The sequence below is a fragment of the Jatropha curcas genome, chromosome 5, assembly GCF_041381405.1.
Source record: "Jatropha curcas cultivar XTBG-Jc1 chromosome 5, XTBG_Jcur_1.0, whole genome shotgun sequence".
Lineage (NCBI taxonomy): Eukaryota > Viridiplantae > Streptophyta > Magnoliopsida > Malpighiales > Euphorbiaceae > Jatropha > Jatropha curcas.
In genome coordinates this window covers 28,223,350-28,242,017 of record NC_143155.1, presented here as the reverse complement: position 1 = coordinate 28,242,017, position 18,668 = coordinate 28,223,350, and the positions used below count along the sequence as shown (strand labels likewise).

General features: G+C 34.6%; 1 protein-coding gene and 1 long non-coding RNA gene across 5 annotated transcripts; one reads left to right on the top strand and one right to left on the bottom strand.

Annotated features, from left to right (window-relative positions):
• Window positions 1-469: 469 nt before the first annotated feature.
• On the bottom strand, window positions 470-10,109 carry SDG14 (SET domain protein 14). 4 transcript variants are annotated; one of them, XM_012227827.4, is made up of 23 exons: window positions 8,655-10,101; window positions 8,493-8,548; window positions 8,208-8,406; window positions 7,000-7,122; window positions 6,813-6,881; window positions 6,652-6,720; window positions 6,467-6,558; window positions 6,259-6,351; window positions 5,942-6,077; window positions 4,719-4,791; window positions 4,527-4,629; window positions 4,282-4,406; window positions 3,643-3,788; window positions 3,320-3,424; window positions 3,016-3,080; window positions 2,669-2,882; window positions 2,417-2,503; window positions 2,210-2,266; window positions 2,040-2,129; window positions 1,751-1,837; window positions 1,417-1,491; window positions 865-965; window positions 470-754 (listed from the first exon to the last, which is right to left on the bottom strand). In XM_012227827.4, the coding sequence occupies exons 1-23, from the start codon at window positions 9,507-9,509 to the stop codon at window positions 664-666; spliced, it is 3,111 nt and encodes a 1,036-aa protein (XP_012083217.1). In that variant the 5' UTR covers window positions 9,510-10,101; the 3' UTR covers window positions 470-663. The 4 variants fall into 4 exon arrangements, with proteins under 4 accessions (XP_012083217.1, XP_012083218.1, XP_020538402.1 ...); XM_012227828.4 differs by having other exon boundaries at window positions 4,527-4,626; window positions 8,655-10,100; XM_020682743.3 differs by lacking the exon at window positions 7,000-7,122 and having other exon boundaries at window positions 8,655-10,102.
• Window positions 10,110-12,825: 2,716 nt separating this feature from the next.
• LOC105642853 (uncharacterized) lies at window positions 12,826-16,835 on the top strand. The gene is made up of 2 exons (XR_001047310.4): window positions 12,826-13,597; window positions 16,216-16,835. It is a non-coding gene; the product is annotated as an uncharacterized LOC105642853 (long non-coding RNA).
• Window positions 16,836-18,668: the final 1,833 nt, after the last annotated feature.

Genomic DNA, 18,668 nt, shown 5'->3' with positions numbered 1-18,668 from the left:
TTAAAATTCAGTTACAAATTAATTGTAGATAGAATTAATTTGGAAATGGATTTTTCATATTTAGTATAAATTTAAACTAGTTTTCTTTCAATCCCTAAATTGAAGAGCTGGGTGAATATAGAAACGCATTTGCACAATTTTCTATTTGATGTATTATATATATAAAGAGTATTAATCAAAAGTTTTTACAATATATTTAAAAATCACTTATTATTTTTAGATAACTATAAATAAAATGATAAACATTAACTTTAAAAATTAATTTAATAATAATAATTTTTATAAGAGTCATAATATGGTACGTATAAACAACTGATTGAAATTCCTATCTTTTATCAAAAGCTGATTACACTCAAACAAACTCTCTCAATAATAAAAATTTTTCGAATATCAGGTAAAAATGAATTCAATCTAATTATCCTTAAAAAATCATAATACAACAAATAATAAATAAAAATTAAAAAAAAAAAGAGCAAATGTGTATTTACATTTTATTGCAGCTTAAAATATTACATGGCTTACAAAATAAATCAAAAACGAAAACAGAAAAGAAACTTGCCCTTTTCTTTTCAAAAAATAAAAGAATGAGAGCATTGCCCGGGGTTAGAAGATGGATATGAATGATGTTCCCAAAGAGACATAAGATAAGAGATGTGATGCAGCCTAATTCATGAATTTCCGACAGTTTGGAGCTCTGCATAAACAAGGGACTTTTAACTCTTCGCGCTCGTCCGGATCAAACAGGTAATCATACCTGTAAAGCATAAATTCATTATTATCCCAAAAAATATTTCAGAACCGGTAATTTTAATAACTAAGCTAATTCAGTTGCAAAGGAAGAAATTGATAAGGTTCCAATCGTACGTAAGCTCATCGCCTGCAGAAACATTGGTTCTAGCAATCAAAACTATGCCATTCTCCACACCACCATCACTTATTATCCTTGCGTAGCAGTTAGGCATGCACTGCAGTGAAAAGGCACTTGCCATTAGTATATACAAGTACATACATTATATTATAGGTTTAGACATCAAGAGCATAAACCAATAATCCCCAATGTAGAAGTTGAAGTCATCAATGAATAAATTGCATGGAAAATATCAATCATGCTAAGTCCATCAGACACCCAACAAAAACAAAAGGAAAACAATTCATACAATTTTTTTTTCCTTTCTGGGTTGTAAAGACAAGGGGTTCTGATCCAGGGTCCACCATAGGGAGCTATGCTCGCCTAGGTCCTCCCTGGTGTTTCGACCACTGGTCTTCAAAGGTCCCTGGTCCTGTTTAAAGTATACAACTGCTTACTGCATTATCGTTGTTTATCCATTTTTTTCTGTTTTGAAAGTGAGCCATATTGCAAAAGCTGAAAAAAATCTAATTTGTAGATGAAACTTTATCTTCCATATAAGAGCTTACCGAATGGTTGATCAAGCGTGCTATATTCCCTTTATTGGTGGCATCAATTACTACTTCCTCGCTGATCTTGAACAACTGCATTTAACATTTAACAAGTACTATAATGCAATAAGCAAATGGAAGCCTGCCTAAAAGCATGTGGCATGGTTCAAATGTTTGATGGGTCCAAGCATTGGCAACCGTGGCATATAAGTAAAAAATATATTCTTCATGAGATAAGTAGAATGTCAATGCCAGATTGGCAGGTTCATATTCTGAATGTGTAAATGATGCAAACAATGGCATGAATCATGGGAGCCCATTCATACACCCAAAGGAGAATCAACAAACTCACGTAGCAATCTTTGCCTTCTAAACGGTATTGTGCCTCCCTCAGATCTACAACACTCCGCCTCACCTGCTCACCACGATACTCAATGACCTGAAGAAAATGTGTCATTTATTCAAACAAAGAACAAGAGAGGGGCCAAAATATGCCTATCATCAAGATTTTACTGACTTCGAAGGAAGTCAGATAGAACCAAATTGTATTAAAAATTGCTGTTGGAAGTCCAGTCCAGAAAAATGTACAATGCTTCAATGAATAGAGACAGACATAGGTACTGATAAAACATATAAATTACCATTTCTCCCTCTTGAATGTTTCTGCGTGCAAAGAGGCCCCAACCATGTATACCAGATTTACCAAAACAAACCCGGTGATTTTCAGTTTTCTGAAGGCACAAATATATGTCAAAAAGATATGAAAATAACTTCCAATAGAACAACTATCATTAGGAGAATAGTGGTTTGCCTGTAAATGGTCAAGTCGTTCCTTAAATGACGAGAAAACTGTAGAATCTTCCATTTCCTGTAAGAAGACAACACGTATGTTAACTGATCAGAAGTATCAAAGGTATAGAAGCTGTCCAATTCCAAAATCAACATGTATTTTCCTTTCACTTCCAAAAATATTGGAAAGCACTAAAACTTTTTTCACTAATAAAGATGAGAATATTACTTTATAGGTGCTCAAGCTACTTATTGCATCTAAAGAATGATGCCTCGGTCCCATCAGTCGGTGGAATGTCGGCTCCCTTTCAGCCCTCTGGCAAACACAAATAATAAAAATAAGATGACAAAGTGACCAATGCACCATATGTTGACAGCAAGCTAAACCATAAGGAACTTAGTACTCTGCCAGAATGAAGAACCATAACCATTTGCAGGCAGCATAAACGATGCACATAAATAACTAATTAAAAAAATTCACCTTATTGTTTGACCTTTTAAAGGGTCGACATCTTGCAGCAGATAAAGGATCAAACTCATTAATCTCTGATGCAGAGGGTTCAGGAAGTTCTACTCTCTTAGATGAAACCAATCTTGAACAACTGAAACTCTTATTCTGGTTCTGAAGCAAGCTTCTAGCAGCAAAAACCCCCGATGCAGTACGCATAACTATGACAGAATCTGGATTTGGTTTTCTGCACCAAACCAAAGGAAGCCAAAAGAAGCAACTCAATGCCTAAGATGCATATAGCAGAAGTAATAATAGAAACTCAAGAGAGAACAGGGGAAAAATTATAAAGCCAACAATTGATGGGTAAAAATTCTAACCTGTGAAAAGAACAGTATGCTAACTTCTTTGTAACCTGGATCCCATTCTTCTCCATGCAGTGCAACTGAAAATTCCATGCATGAAATTAGTGAAATCATGTTATGTTTTATTCACATATTGATAATGAAATAACTGGAAAGAAATGCTGCAAGGACATTACATGAACTACAACACCAGAAAACTTATATTGTGGTTAAATGCAATGAGATTTCACTATGAAAGGAAAATTTTGTGAGATACTACCTAGGTCCATGAAAAACGGTATTCATAAGTCTTTCAAATAAAAAATAAATCAAAACTTACTTCCATGAAACACCCTGCTCTTGAAGCGCACATTGCATGAAAATAGGTCGCACACTTGCAACATTGGATGCAGGAACCATGAGTCTGATTACAGATAACACAGTTCTGAACTCCATGCAATTAAAACATAGTTAGATATCAGGCACTGTTGATTTGTGTAACCACATTATCAAGTCAATGAGTGATTGGGATTGAATTAGCATAAAAAGAAGCAAAATGAAACAAATCTGAACTACCATACAACGGAAAACCTTTCTCGTAACTACTAGGAGATTGGCCAGCTTTACAAAAATCAAAACCTACTGCATCGGACAATAACGTACCTTCAAAAATGTGGTTGATGGAATTCTAAGAATTCCAGTGGCAGGTTCCATTTTTTCATGATTCAAGAAACCAACTTCAGGTCGAAACCATGCACAAGTGACATGAACCCACAGCATCTCAATATCACTTGGCTTTAAAGCACCTCCTGGAAAAGTAGCTTGCACATATAAGAAAAAACTTTCACATACAAGAATACAGAGCTAATGGAAGGCAGATACTTTAAAATAGAAATACAACTTAACACATAAATGCTTAGCATCTTTCATCAAGATTTGATGACACAATCATCATTCTTGTGTTACCAGAGCAAAAAGTTAAAAACCAAAAGAAATCCTTTAGTAACTAGGAAGTGGCATTGAAGGAGAAAAAATAGATTCAAGATATCACTTTCACTGGAGAACCATCAATTGTACACTGGTACAAAAGAGTAAGCCGCTGAATTATTTTTCTGAACAATGGTACTATCTGCTTTCTCTTTTTTCAATTATCTTTGCTTCTTTTCTTTTTCTTTTATGAGGGATGGATAGAAATAAATCAAACAGTTTTATAGCTGTTAAAGACCTTGATTAACTAACCATAAGAAGTCTCAAAATCAAAGAATGGATAAGATCTCTCAAAGAATTAATCAAAAGACATGCCTTTTACAGGACAGAGGCAACACTCCCTCTCCACACCAGGTGTTTCACATGCTCTGCACACCCATGAAGTAAGGTCTTCAATGTCAATTGCTCCATAGCATTCTTGGTGGACAGCTATTTGACACCTGAACACAAAAAGGGTCTTTCAGGTAAATACTAACCACACAAACAAAGTCTCAACTTGCAGCAGCGCATGACCAATACAATACCAAACAGGAAAAGTGAACCAATGATGACATAACTACCTGTTGCATATTATGATTTTGTTATCATCCCAATCTTCAACCCATCTACAAATAGCACATCTTTCTGTTGTCCATTTTGCATAAACAGGCTCATACTTCTCTGCTTCAATTGAAAAAAATACATAGATATTCGTTCACCCTTTCATCCATCAAACACATAAGAAGGAAAAAGGAAAATTTCAAGCTCTGAACCTTGCAAAAAAGCAAGTAGCTTCTGCTTATCTAATTTAAGAGGATCCACACCATGTGCATTGTACTCAGCAATCTGCAGCATATTTATGTCAATAAGAAAAAGTTGCATAGGAATTAAAAACATGCAGATATATTGAATTCACAAAGAAGAAAAAGAAGGATGAAACGAAAATTCTCTTAACGGCCATAAAAATGCTTGTACTAAGAGTTAGGTAATCTGTACATATTAGAATCAATATCCTCATGAAAGTTCAAACTACTGAGCTAATAATCACAAGCCTTGAATTAATATACTCAATCATATAGCATGTTTTACAAGGCTTACAAATATCAAGTCATGAGCGAATGTAAAAACATTATTTTAACTGAGCCAGGTGCATACTACTAATTTAATAGAAAATAAAAAAACTTTAGTATCAAAACGAACAACAACAATAAATGTAATGTTAATATTCAACACGTAAGTTAAATCAAGGACATATTTGACAGAAACAAACTTATAAACCTCGCCAAATCTAGGTGTTTACCAGACAAAATTCTCGGAATAACTTTTCATCCCTTCAGAGAAAAGCCATCAATTTTTAATTTTTCAAATATTGCAGGTGTAGCATGTTGCAAACACGAAATAATACCTGATTAATGGCAATATAGGAGCCAAAACAAAATAGAGCAGCCAAGAACAGTCTCTCATTAAATATCTAATTGCTGAAGACAAAAAGGAGGTTGAGCACTGGATAAAGCCAAAATCATATATATATATACACACACACCTTTCCAACCAGAATGTTAAAGGAATGTCATCAGAATTTAAAAACAGAAGCTGCATGTGTCACAATTAGTATTTATACTCAGCGCAATAGGTTTCTTACATGTCAGATTTCGTATTGAAATCAGTCAAAGCATTTGAGTGAAATATCAAGCAAATATTCAATTTACTACTAATTATTTTCTTTGTTCTTCATACACTTTCAATGCATACAACAGCACTGAATGAGGTTATCGCTTCATATCAGCATTCAGCAACGCAAGTGAAGTGCTATCTGATATTTAGCAACCTAAATAACTACATATATTGTACTTGCAACTTATAATGTGTGTTCAACACATCAATGCAGTAAGCAAGCAAGATAGTTAGATTGGAACAACAAAAACAAGTTATAACTCCAAGTGCTAATCATGCCACACAAATGCAAGCACATTAAATGGGAAGTATGAATACAAACCCATTTTTCCAGTGGTAACATTGTATTCTTGACTTTCACACTGTACTTCCATTTTTTAGCTCTGCATCCAGTGTGCTTTTCCCATTCACTTGGTGTTTGCTTCCGCGACCCACATGAACCACACTTGCAAACAATTCTATAGACAAACAGAAAGGAGACATAGATTGACCAGCTATATATTGGATATGCAGACAACACGTATATTGCATCTTCAAAGTAAAATTTGTCAAGTGAATCGTATACAGGAAATTTGCATTAATGCTGGAAGTAGCCTGGACATGTATGGAGAGAAAAATATCAAAGTTCTCAAAGCTTACAAATGAAGTTTTGGAATATATGTTCCTTCCATCCCATTGCATACAACAGTTACTTCTTCAGGTGGCATAGCTTCTCCGCTGTTTATTGTAGACCTGATTGAAATTATATCATCAAGATTAAATCTCCCAGGGGAAAGGGGGCAATCTTATAAAATAAATCATGTCAAATAACAAATGATGACGTATTGATGAAAATTTTGAAATTTACTTGACTGGTGGCTTCCTTCTCTCAAATGTTGATAGCTCAATGTTAAACTTTACTCTGCAATCAGGACAATAGTAATCTATGTTCTCCAGATCCTTCAACCATACACAATCAGTTAGCCTCTGATTTCCACTAATTAGGGTAAGTTCATAAACAGAATTGATTAGATTATAAAATCATATGCACACCTTAAAATGTCTGCTGGAAATGTTGTCACACTCAGCATGTACCCAAACATTACAGCCATCACAGCACACCTAATCCACAAGGTTTTCAGTCAAATAATCTATCAAATCATTCTATTCATTTATTGACAAGCTTAAACCTAATTCAAAATTAATAATCTCACCCAGTTCCCACCATTTGAATGGTGCCAGATCTTCTTGCACATGCCACAATACTGTTTTGACTTCCGTAACTATAAGAGACATTAATGTAAATTAGTTCCATAAAGAAATTTATATAGACAATTCAAAAAAAAAAAAAAAAAAAAAAGACAAGAACTGAAAATCCAAAATGACGCATTTCTGATGAACCTTAGCACAGTGTTTACATATAAGCTCCATTTGAAATTTTGAACCCTTCTGCATTTTGATAGTTTTGCAGGGCAAGATTAGATTACAACTGTCACAGCGTTTCATTTCCTTGTATAATGCACCCTGGACAATCAATTTACTGTATGAATTTCAATTACTGAACCATATGCTAGAAGCATCTTGAACTGAAAAAGAAGTCAATCGAAAAGTGGGATAAAAGAACTACCACCAAAAATATTGATTCCTCCGGTGATAAGAATGTGCATGCATTTCATAAATGACAGCAGCAGTCTTTTTCAAGTAACTTGCACATCTAAAACCATAAGTAAAGGTACCTAGACCTGGACATCTTATAACCCCATCCATAAGTATACATAACTTGATACTTTTTCTACGTCAACTGATGAAGGAAATTAGATTTTAAATAGGCACGTTCAAAACAACTTGAACATTTTCTTAAAACCAACGCAATCTGTTTCCACCAAACATCAAACTGGAAACTTCAAAATTCCAGTGAATAACTTTGAAGGGATAACTGCAGTTCCTTTCTGTCCATTGAGAAAAAGAAATGGGGGATGGGAGAAAGAAATAGAAAGGAAACCATTTCCTCAGCATTCAAAAGGTCTTACATCTTACAGAATCATCTTTAACAAGTAGAAGTAACATTATGTGACAAGGACACGAATGAAGACAAAATATAAAACTCAAGGTAGCATATCCTTAGATTATCGTAAAATTGTTTCTATTTTGTGGGAGAAACAGATTTTAAGTCACAGATGAGATTTTGAAACACTTGGTTACCTCCTCCACAAACTTATTTAAATCCGGTGAAGTAATGAGTAAAACCAATCCTAGACGCGTATCATTTTGTATGAACAGTTTTCAACTTCATATATAAATACACCAGATCAATTGGCATTCATCTGACAGCAATACACTGTTGCAGAAAGCTGAAATCATCTCTAAGACTAAAAGAAAACAAACATGCTACAAGCTGAAATGAACATTTCAAACACGTATGCTTCTGTATCATCTCATAAAGCACAACCATAATGGAACCTCCATGCATTAGAACAGCTATTTGCCACAGTGCATAGTTTCCTAGTGCTCCAAAAGAACTTCTAAAGAAATCAATTTTCAACGCTCCATAAAACTCAATGATGAGAAATAGGAAGAAATGTGAGAAAAGTGTTTTTGAAAATACTTGCCTGGTAGTGAGCATAAAAGTCTTGATTTTCACTTGAATCACTGGCCTCTTGGAATTCACAGAGGCGAGCTTCTGGATGTATAATGTGTGCAGCACCACTCCTCGTGTCCAGGAAACCACTTTCTGCTAAAATGGCCTCTTCTAGTGCCATCTGAAAGTCACTCATCTTGCAATTATATAATTGTGTCTGCCCCTGAAATCTAAAGAAATGAAAAATCAAGCAAGATTGTTACTCTATTGGAAACTTAACAAAAATAACATCAGCTGAATGTGATTCTCAACACACCTATCCATGAATTCCGCAAAAGGAAATATCATCCCTTGTTTCACCCAGGCGTAGTCCTGCCATAACCATCATCTTATATTCAAAATGCACAAACAACGCCAATAAAATCTCATAAAACTGAAAACCGTAAGAGGGAGAGAGAGAGAGAGAGAGAGAGAATACCCTTCGTGTCCCATTTTTAGAATACCCATAAAACATCACACAGAGAGCGTCAGGAATACAACAACTAAGAACAGCTTCAGGAGCTTGCAATATGGGATCAATAACAATGGCTGGCCACCAAGGAAATCTCTTCCCGCATTTTGCCCAAACTAAATCCCCCAAAGCAAAGTCCTCGGGCTTATAAACATCTTTCTTATTTCCAGCTACTCTTCTCAATTTCTTCGATTCATTATATCTGAACGCTTCACTGTCTATCAATGAACTATGCGACCTCAATTTATTTGAATTACTGTTTTTGTACTCAAAACTATTGAAGTTTACACTGCCCACTTCTCCATTCCGTTCCCGTTCATAAAATGGAAATGAATTAGAAAAATTACCCTTTACGAATTTCGTTTTACTATATCTACATCTCTCGTCATCAAAATCCTCTCTATTTTCCACGAATTCATCATCCTCAAAGCTCGAATCAGTGTCATCTGGTCTAATTTCGACATTCTTCCATATATCAACGATCGAGTCATTAAACCTAGAAGGAAGCATTTGAATTCGCCCTTTCGAAGATCTCGATAATGGTCTTTGAGACCTCACCGTGCTCCTATTCTTCAATCTCTTCGAATTGGATTGTACTTCGCTTGCCCAATACGATCCTTCACCGGCCCAAGAACCAGAAGCACTGCTAAAATCATCAACTTCACTGTACATACCAATCGAATATGAATCATACAAATTAGTTTTCCGTTTCTTTGGAATCAATAAACACTCGTAATCCCCCTCGTATTCACTGCAAGACTCTCCCATCTTACACCGCTTCAGATTCTGCATTTCAACTTTCATAGTTTTTTTAACAATCATCCTCTAAGCATTCGATTCCAATGAATTTCCTCAGCACCAACCCAAGAAAGTCTTAATTTCGCATCATAAAACAAAACCCGAATCAAATATGAAAGGTTCCAATTATACACACGTAAATTTGAACAAACGATTCCATAAAACGGCAGCCAACCTGCGCGGATGTCGCTGTAAACCCTAAAATTCAATGACAAAACCTAATTGAAGTAATCAAGGAAAAGGAAATCTGTAAAATTCGCACGTTTACGTAAATTCTCCGGAAAACAAACAAAATGGAAACGAATTGTGTGCTGTCACTCTACGAATCTATATATCGCAAGAGAGAGCGAGAATGAATTGTGTCCTACCAAAACAAAATAAAATCTCAGGGTTTGAATCAATGGAAGATTGCAGAGGAAAAAAGTTGAGCTGCGCGTAGGACACACAGATGTAGGTTTCGTAAACTAACAACAAAGAAATTATCTGTTAAAAATAAAAATATAATTATACAATATGAAAATAAGAAAAATTAAAATAAAATATTTAACCAGTAATAGCGGTGGCGGGTTTTGGCTCCAAAGATTGGGTTGCAAATTGAAAAAAGAGGGAGAGTCTGAAAATTAGTTTGGGAAAGCGCGAAATGAAAAAATTGGAAGATTATATTTTTATATTTTTTTAACATACCTATGTTATAGAATTGGAGAAAGGAAACTTCATATTTTGTCCCTATAGTTGTCAAAAATTACTATTCAGTCTCCATCTTTTGAAAAATAAATTATTTCATCTCTATATTTACTCTCATTGTAAACTACTATTCTTATTTTAAAAAAAAAATTACATTTTGCGTAAAATGCCTTGTAAAAGGGAAGAAAAATCTCTATTTCCTTTCTCTCTCAAATTCTTCTCCCTTGAAAAAAATTTCCAAAACTTAAAGGTGTAATTGTGTAGATTGAGTAATAATGATGACTTGATGATAAAAAGATAATAGTAGAAAAACTAGAGACAAAATAGTGTAACTTTTCAAAATAGAGAGAAAGCAAATAATAAATTTTAATAAAATAAAGACGATTTATAATTTTTCCAATTATAAATTGATAAAGCACGTCAGGATTTTGTTGGTAGTTATTGAGCAAGGGAGGGGCCTACCAGTTGCAGGTGAGATCTTGCTGGACGAGTCAGTCAGCCCTATGGATGGCTGTTGTCAATCCATGACCTTCAGCCAAACAGGCCTGACCTGATACTTGGGCCCTTCCACCGTCTGAGTTCTGACTGTCAATGAAACTCGTACTTCAATTCCAGTTCTACTGTGCTAGTTGAATTGAAGCCCATTTGGAGAATAAAAATTAGTAAATTATTAATTTTTTTTTATTTTTCTCTTTTTGTGGGTTATATGATTTCTATATTGTTATTTTTTAAGCATGAATTAATTTTAATATTGTATTTGGATCGGAAAAAACTAGAGATTTCATTAATAAAATAAAATATTTCTAAATAGATTTTTAACTTTTGATAATTCATTTCATAATATTAAATATAAAAATTATTTACGTAGCAAAAAATAAATTTATAGCTTTGTTAATTTAAACTTTATTTGTCAATTCTATTGAATTCATTGTAATTTAGTTCAAGTATAAATTAATAAAATACATTTTAAAATGAATTTTATTGAAAATACAATTCTCTTATTCAAAATACGACTCTCTCACCACAACAACAGCCTTGAAAGAAAAAGGCTGGACACAATTTTTTTTTTTTTTTTTTTCTTATGCAACGGAAAAATAACAAGCATTTTGACACTTACTGCGGCAAAATTATCATTAGCAAGCCCAAGAGAATTTTTGTAGTGCAAACGAAATACCATCGACAGAGAACGAGAAATGGAGAAAGAGGAACTATCAAAGCCACACCTCTTTTCAAGAATAAGATATTTATTTCAGCTATATAGTAGCTGCAGTTTTGATAGTTATCAGATTTTCCAATAACTAAAACTTCAAGATTTTGATGGAAGCTTCATTATTACAGTTCAATAAAATATTATTCCTAGAAATTTAAAAAGCTTAACTCTATATTGGAAATCCGTTAATTTCAAATGACTTGCCTTAAATTCGTTACCAGTCGCAAGCTTACAATGGTTGTTTATATACAAAGAAATGCAGTGTTTTGCGATGAAGATGCTGCAACATACAGTTTCTCAAAAGAGACTAGAGAAAATAAAAAAATCAAAAAATAAAAGTCAGATGGTAATTTCAAAGTTTCAGAATCTTAAATTTCTACTTTTCTAACGAACCGGGCAATTTTTATATTTCTGCGACGTTCAAATATATCTACAGGAGATTTTGATGATTTCATATACGTTAGTCGGACAGGTATGATGACGTGTCGACAACAACGGGCGGACATGGCCTGTTGGTGCTGAGCTGGATAAATGTCAATGCTTATGTTGAATGCAAATGATGGCAGCAATGCTCACGTGGTGAACAGCTGGCAACACTTGTTGCTAGCTTAACAATGGGTGCTAGATGTCATGTGCTGATATGGAAATTATAATGATGCGTCTGACAGCTGGCAGATGACATGTACACTGAGTTGGTATCTGTGATTGGCTGATGACGTGGACAGTGAGTTGGAGTACTGACAGCTGGAAGATCATATGTGCACTGAGTTGGCATATATGGACAGCTGGTGGATGACATGCTCGCTGAATTGGCTATCCTGACATGTGGCAGATGACGTGTATGATGATTTGGCAGTCCCGACAGTAATGACAACTGCTGTCCGTTGACGTGTTCACCTGGTTGGCAAGCCGACAGCTGCCAGATGACATGTACCATGTGCTGGCATTTCGTGACAGCTGGAGAGTTGACATCTGTGCTGAGTTGGTGAACCTCAACAGCTGGCAGGATATGTATGTTGAGTTGGCGAACCTCAACAGCTGGCAGAATATGTACGCTGAGGTAGCAATCTTGACAGCTGGCAATTGTTATGTTTGCTGATGTGGCAAATCCTGACAGCTGGCAAGTGATATGTTTGCTGAGGTGGTATATCCTGACAGCTGGCTTATCCCCCCCTGTTTACGTGGTATACAAAAGTGACATCTCATATGACGCTCTGGAAGTAAAGTGATTACTCGTGCTGATGTGTAGCATGCCGAGTTGGCATATTCCAGATAGCTGGCTTGGTTTTTGTTGACATGTCATAAAATGACGTGGGAAAATATAGTATGTTCTGACAGCTGGCAAGTTGTGCTGACGTGGTGACATTTAGAGGACATGTGTTATGTTGAGCTGGCATACTCCTGTGATTTTGATGCATTAGTGGACCAACCTGCTTACATGGCGAAGTGACTTATATCACAGCTGGCTTCCATGCCGGCTTACATGGCTGGCCGACTAATGTCCCCTCTAAACGACAACGTATTAAGAAACGGACCTGGAATTGTAAGATGCAAAAGGCCTTCGGAATGCGATATCGTGTGCTTATGCGCGTGTTGCTCTGAAAAATCAATCGTTCGCGGTGGCAAGTCGATAGGCGGTCACAGAGGATGACGATGTGATTTGATTTGAAAACAGATCAGGGTGTAATTGATATACCAGAGGCTTTCCAGTAGCCTGCGCGGTAACGGCGTGATCTCCAGAATGGTTGAATAGACAGCTATGATCGAAGATGGGTTGAGATCCGCCGGCAGTGGTTGTTAATGATGGGAAGTGAAGAAACGGGAAGGAGAACAACTCGAAAGCAGAGTTGAAACTTGATTTGAAATTAAATTTAGGTCAATGTGGGAGGGGAACGGTGAACGGTTCCAAAAGATCGTATATATACTTACGGCGGAACTGTAAATATTTTAGTGGAGTTTGGGCTGAGGCCTCAAACTGAGCCCAACAAAGAATTGGCTTCGGATTCCTTAGCTTGACCATGTTATTATGGAAGTAAAAGGACCGAAACTTGGGAGTTGTTGGATGATAAAGTCCATCCTTTAACCCTAGAAATGTTCGGCCTCCGTCTGCGCCGGACGGTATTGTAGAGGCTCTTCGATCGCTATATGAAACCAGAAGCTAGTGGAGCTTTCGATTTAACGAGCGTATGTTTGAGGAATTTCCTCTTGGAATTATCCGGTAAAAAGGGTAACTAATATTGTGTAATATTTTTGAGCTTCTCTGTCTCAAGTTAACCTTTCTATAACTGTGCTGGTTTTCGATATGCTGTGAATTGGCAATGGAAATGATGGCTATAAAGTAAAAGGTCTGAGCAGTGAGATTGATGGTGGTAATAATGGATGCGACGGTAATGGGTGAAAGGGAGAGGGCCCTTGTCCTTGCTTGAGGTATTGCAATGTGACTGTCGCAACCTCTCCTACAACAAATACTGCCATAGGATTAGCTGTGGCGATGGGTTGGAATAAAAGGCGTCGGCTGCATTCTATTATTGAATGCTAGCGTAGACTTCTCCCAACATTTACCATCCATTGGATGCCACCGTTGCTTACTGCGTTGATCAAACCTTCTATGCTGATCCATCCACAATCCTCTATCATTTAATTCTTCTTCTTCTTCTTTTGTTTGTAATTTTGGAGATGATTATGTGTCTGTTTTTGTCTTCTTTATTGTCTTTCTCAAAACTCTATTATTGACACTGTTTAATTTGAAACTTTGGTATCATTTTTTGATGGGTGCGTGTAAAAGTTGTTATGGTACACGGTAGTATAATTCGAGTGTCTTAATATGCCACTTTTGGGCAGCTTAGACTTGTAGATGTGCTTCTGCTGATTATGAATTTTGTAGTGAAGTTTTTCTTTTCAGATTTAGGAAGCTTTTGCTGTGGGAGAATTGAATAAAAACAATACATAATAACACCGTTTTGTTTGCATTTTTGTATTGGTGATAAAATGCACAAATCACATAGCTTTATGAGAGAGCTTGGTGCAGAATGATAGAAGAATTGAGCGGAGGTCAACGGCTCCAGGAGGCTTCAAATGTGAATGGCCTAGTGGACCTAGTTTGTGACACACATATATTGCAATTTTTTATATTGCTGCTTGGAGATGTGCATATCAGCTATACACAGGACAAGTAGCAAGATTAGGTTGGTGCTAGTATTTAGGATTATTGAAAGCAAAAAGGTAGAACATTATGTGAGTGATTGGGATAAGGAATATAGAGTTATGATCAAGAGAAGACAAGAAAGCTAACACTTTAGGCAGTTTGAAAGGTTGCTTTTTGAATGGTGAACAGTAAAATTGATGATTCCGTGTTCTTTTTTGGTGGTAGTGGTGGTGGTGGTGACTACAAGTTTTTAATGAAAGATTATTGTTGATGCAGTCAAATTAAACTTGGAATTTGCATATTTTACTTGGCAACAGAAAGGAAAAATTAAAGATTCTGAGTTGCACAACTAAATTCCTGACGCATCACACTTAAGGATGATTTCATTCAGTAACTTGGAAAATGTAATTATATTCTTGTCTGTGATTACAAGATAATAATGCTCAAATCATTTCATAATAATGGAGAAGCATTTTTTTTTTTTTTTTATTTGAAGAATTTTTATTGAGAAATGAAAATTTTAAGATGGGGATATGGTTCCACTCCTGTACTTTGATTTACCAAACCATCCTGCTGGCATTCCTACGCTTTCATCTAAGCTCAGGAACTTGTGATGAAACCTGAGTTGAGTTGCTGTAACATATGAATGATGGCTTAGACATGGCATTTAATCAAAGATTGAGCAGTATGGCTTTGGAAATAAATAGTCATGAATGTTTTAATTATCAATGGGAATTTTCGTCTGCAAACAAGAGCTTGTAGTTTCAGAGTTGTCTTCTTGCAATTTTCAATGCTACTTTGTTTATGTATTATACATACGTGAGCGATAATGAGTAGTTCATAATCAAGTTGTAAATGGTATCTTGACAGCTTAAGCTGGTTTTTATGTTCTTTAAGTTTGTGATCTTATTTTTGAATATCATAGATTGAACAGAGTTCTAAAGTAATTGCATTTTCCGTGGTTAAATTTTATATTTTGCACAAGGAAGAACTCCATATGGAGGTTAACTGCAGTAATCAATCTTTCCTTTGTTTATGTTCAACTATATTTTCTGTCCAAGTTACCTCTTTAGATTTTTCTGTTGATTGGGTTTTAGGCTCTGCAGTCTGCACTGATTTCCTCCCACTTCTAAGTTGTAGTCTTAGTTCTGTGCGTTTAGGATTTAGCTAAACACCTAAAGCTGAAGTTGTCTTGTCAAAAAAGATGTGGCAATAGTTGATCTTTTTATATGCATTTGGAAACTTTGCTTCGTTACTGTTTCTTATCTTGACTAGAAAACAAACATGATATTGAGTTTAGGTGATGATCCAATATTTTAAAGGTATTATGAGTGGATTCCCAAAAGAAGACGGGTTTTCAGATATTGGCAAGTAAATGAAAATTGTTTCTCAGAGTAAAATTCCCTTATTTCTTCTCATTTTCTGGTAACATTCACTTTTGTTGAGCTCTATCAGGAATTAAGTTGCTATTTTAGATATATGCTACTTACCTTAATTTTTGAAGTAAAAGTTTAACAGATATAATTATGATGCTGATTTTGGAATTAATCATATTTACTTGTGACGGTCTGTTGATTCCAGTGACATTCTTATCATTTCTTTTTGAATTACTTGAGTGCAATGGTTGAATTTGAATAGACTTTGATTAGTCTTTTTTGACAAAACAAACTGATAGTGATAAACTTTTGCAGAAACACTTCAAAAGGGGAGAGACAAAAAGCAGTGTGGTAGTTCTCAATCAGGATCATGAGAAGCCACTCTCCCATATTTGAGCATTCCGAATTCTCCGTTTGTCTTAACGTTTGGGACTCATTCGACGGCCCTGCGACAAAATTCAAGTGATTGGATTGGCTGTCTCTGAACTTTTGATGCTATTGGGGCCAATAATATGGTAAGATAAATAGCTCATCTGCACCTGGAATACACTTGCAGGATATGCTCTAATTGTAAATGAAAAAAGTCGGCAGTTGCCTGAAAGAACTTCTAATTTAGTCTAAAAAGGTCGTCCTTTCTCCAATATAAAAATAAATATTTAAGCACAATCTGATGCCGCCCCACTTGTATAACGTAAATTTGCATACAAGTGTTAGTGGCCACTAGTTGACCTATTATTGTTCCATATCTCTGACTTCTTGTTCATTCCTCTGTATAAGCTAATTTTAGGAAGGAATGAACATTGCAAATGGAAAGGTAGATTATCTATTTAGTATTTACAATAATTTTCTCCACTTTAGTTTTCTTTTACTGGTAAAGTGTCTCATTGTTGGAGCTGTAGCCTATTATTGAAGAGTATAGTATTTTTTTTGTGTGACCTGTACTGATTTAACAGGGGGCTACACCATGGCCAATTAATTGTTGCACTTATTGTTGGTAGTAAGATGATCAAGATTTAGTTGTAAATAATTTTCTTGATTACAAAAAGTTATGCATATCTCATATTTAAAAAATTACCCATCACGAAAAGTATAGCTTTTTAACTTTTAAAATATGTTAATCATATTAGCACTCACTTTTGTGTAGGATCTAATTTCTCTTTTTTTAGTAGAATTTAGATGTGTAACTCTTTTTGAACCATAAAGCGTAAAAGTTTTTTTAACTCTATTTGTGATTGCATTTTTTAGGATATGAATTTGTATTTTTACTCTTACGAGATTGAGATCGTTTATCATTTCAATCAATACTTAGATTGTCATATAGAATTTCATTAGTTAGTTTTTTTAAATAGGTTTTCTGGTATTATATTTTATAATAATTAAAAAATGAAAAAGTAATTTTAGCAAATTAAGCAGATGAATTTTAAATGCTTATGTCACCATGTGACAAATATTTTTAAAATATTATAACTCCATTTTACTTTTCTAGTTCTATCTCGAAACAAGTCAATTGTGAAGATAATGATGTGGATGAGGAGGGAAATCATTTAAATCTATTGTTGGAGTGGCCAGCATGGCATTGATAAGTCAATCAATTCCTTTACAACAAATCAGTTTCAATTCAAGCTAAAAATTGCAGTAAAAATTTACAATCAAATGCTTAGTAAGAGTAATATTTTACTCATATATACCCAAATTATTTATTAAGTACCATTTTCTCAAATATTGGAGACTTAAATTAAATAGAAGACAATTCTAAGGACATAGGGTATATGATTTTAACCGAGAGCGATGTGAATAAACAATTTTCTAATTTTTACCGTGTTTAAAGTTGCTCCGTCAGGTGATTTTCACAGATTTTAAACACCCAAATGATTTTTTTTTTTTTTTTTTGGTAAATTCTGAAATGATTTTTAAAGAAGTATTTGTATATTATTGAACTAATTAAGGAGCCATAAAAATGCAAGGCTTTCATCAACTTATCCAGCAAACATCATTTTCAGACTAAGGCGGTTGGTTGTATTAATCCAAATGGAACACAGCTACTGCAAATATTTCCTCCAGTTGCAAGACCTTGAACATATATATATATATATATATATATATACACACAAGTTGATGGAAAAATATTACTTTAGTTTTCTTTTTCTTATTCAGGGACTTATGCATAGTGATAAAATACATATATATATTTTTTAAATACTCATAAAGCCAAGGCCTAGTGGTACGAATCTTAAATAAATTTGAAACTTGATTTTTAAATAATTTCGGTGTGCTCCTGAAAAGACAAATCATCAAAATTATTGAAGAAATACAATTTCAGTTGAGCAAAATGAAATATAACAGTTATATTGTAATTGTTAGCTAGAAAGGGGTTTGACAAATCTAAATGTAATTAATTAAGAAAGTGAATGGATTGGCTTGTGTAATTATTATGAAGATTGAGAATTTATAAATAAAAATATAGATCATTTTGGATTTATTTATTTATTTATATTTGACTCCTTAGATTGCTAAAGAGAACGAAATGATTCACTTAGATATTTTCAAAATTAATGTTAAATAATTTTTTATCATGTCAGATATAAACATTCAAGTGTCTTTTGAAGCCCAAAACGAAATGCAATCTGATGAGGTTACAGACAACTGCAAGGTTTTTATCCATTATTATATACTATGAAACATCAAATCATAAACACTGTTTTGGCCCCTCCGTAATCTGAACTTTTATTTGTCTTACGGTACCAACTCCTACAACAAACCAAGTTATA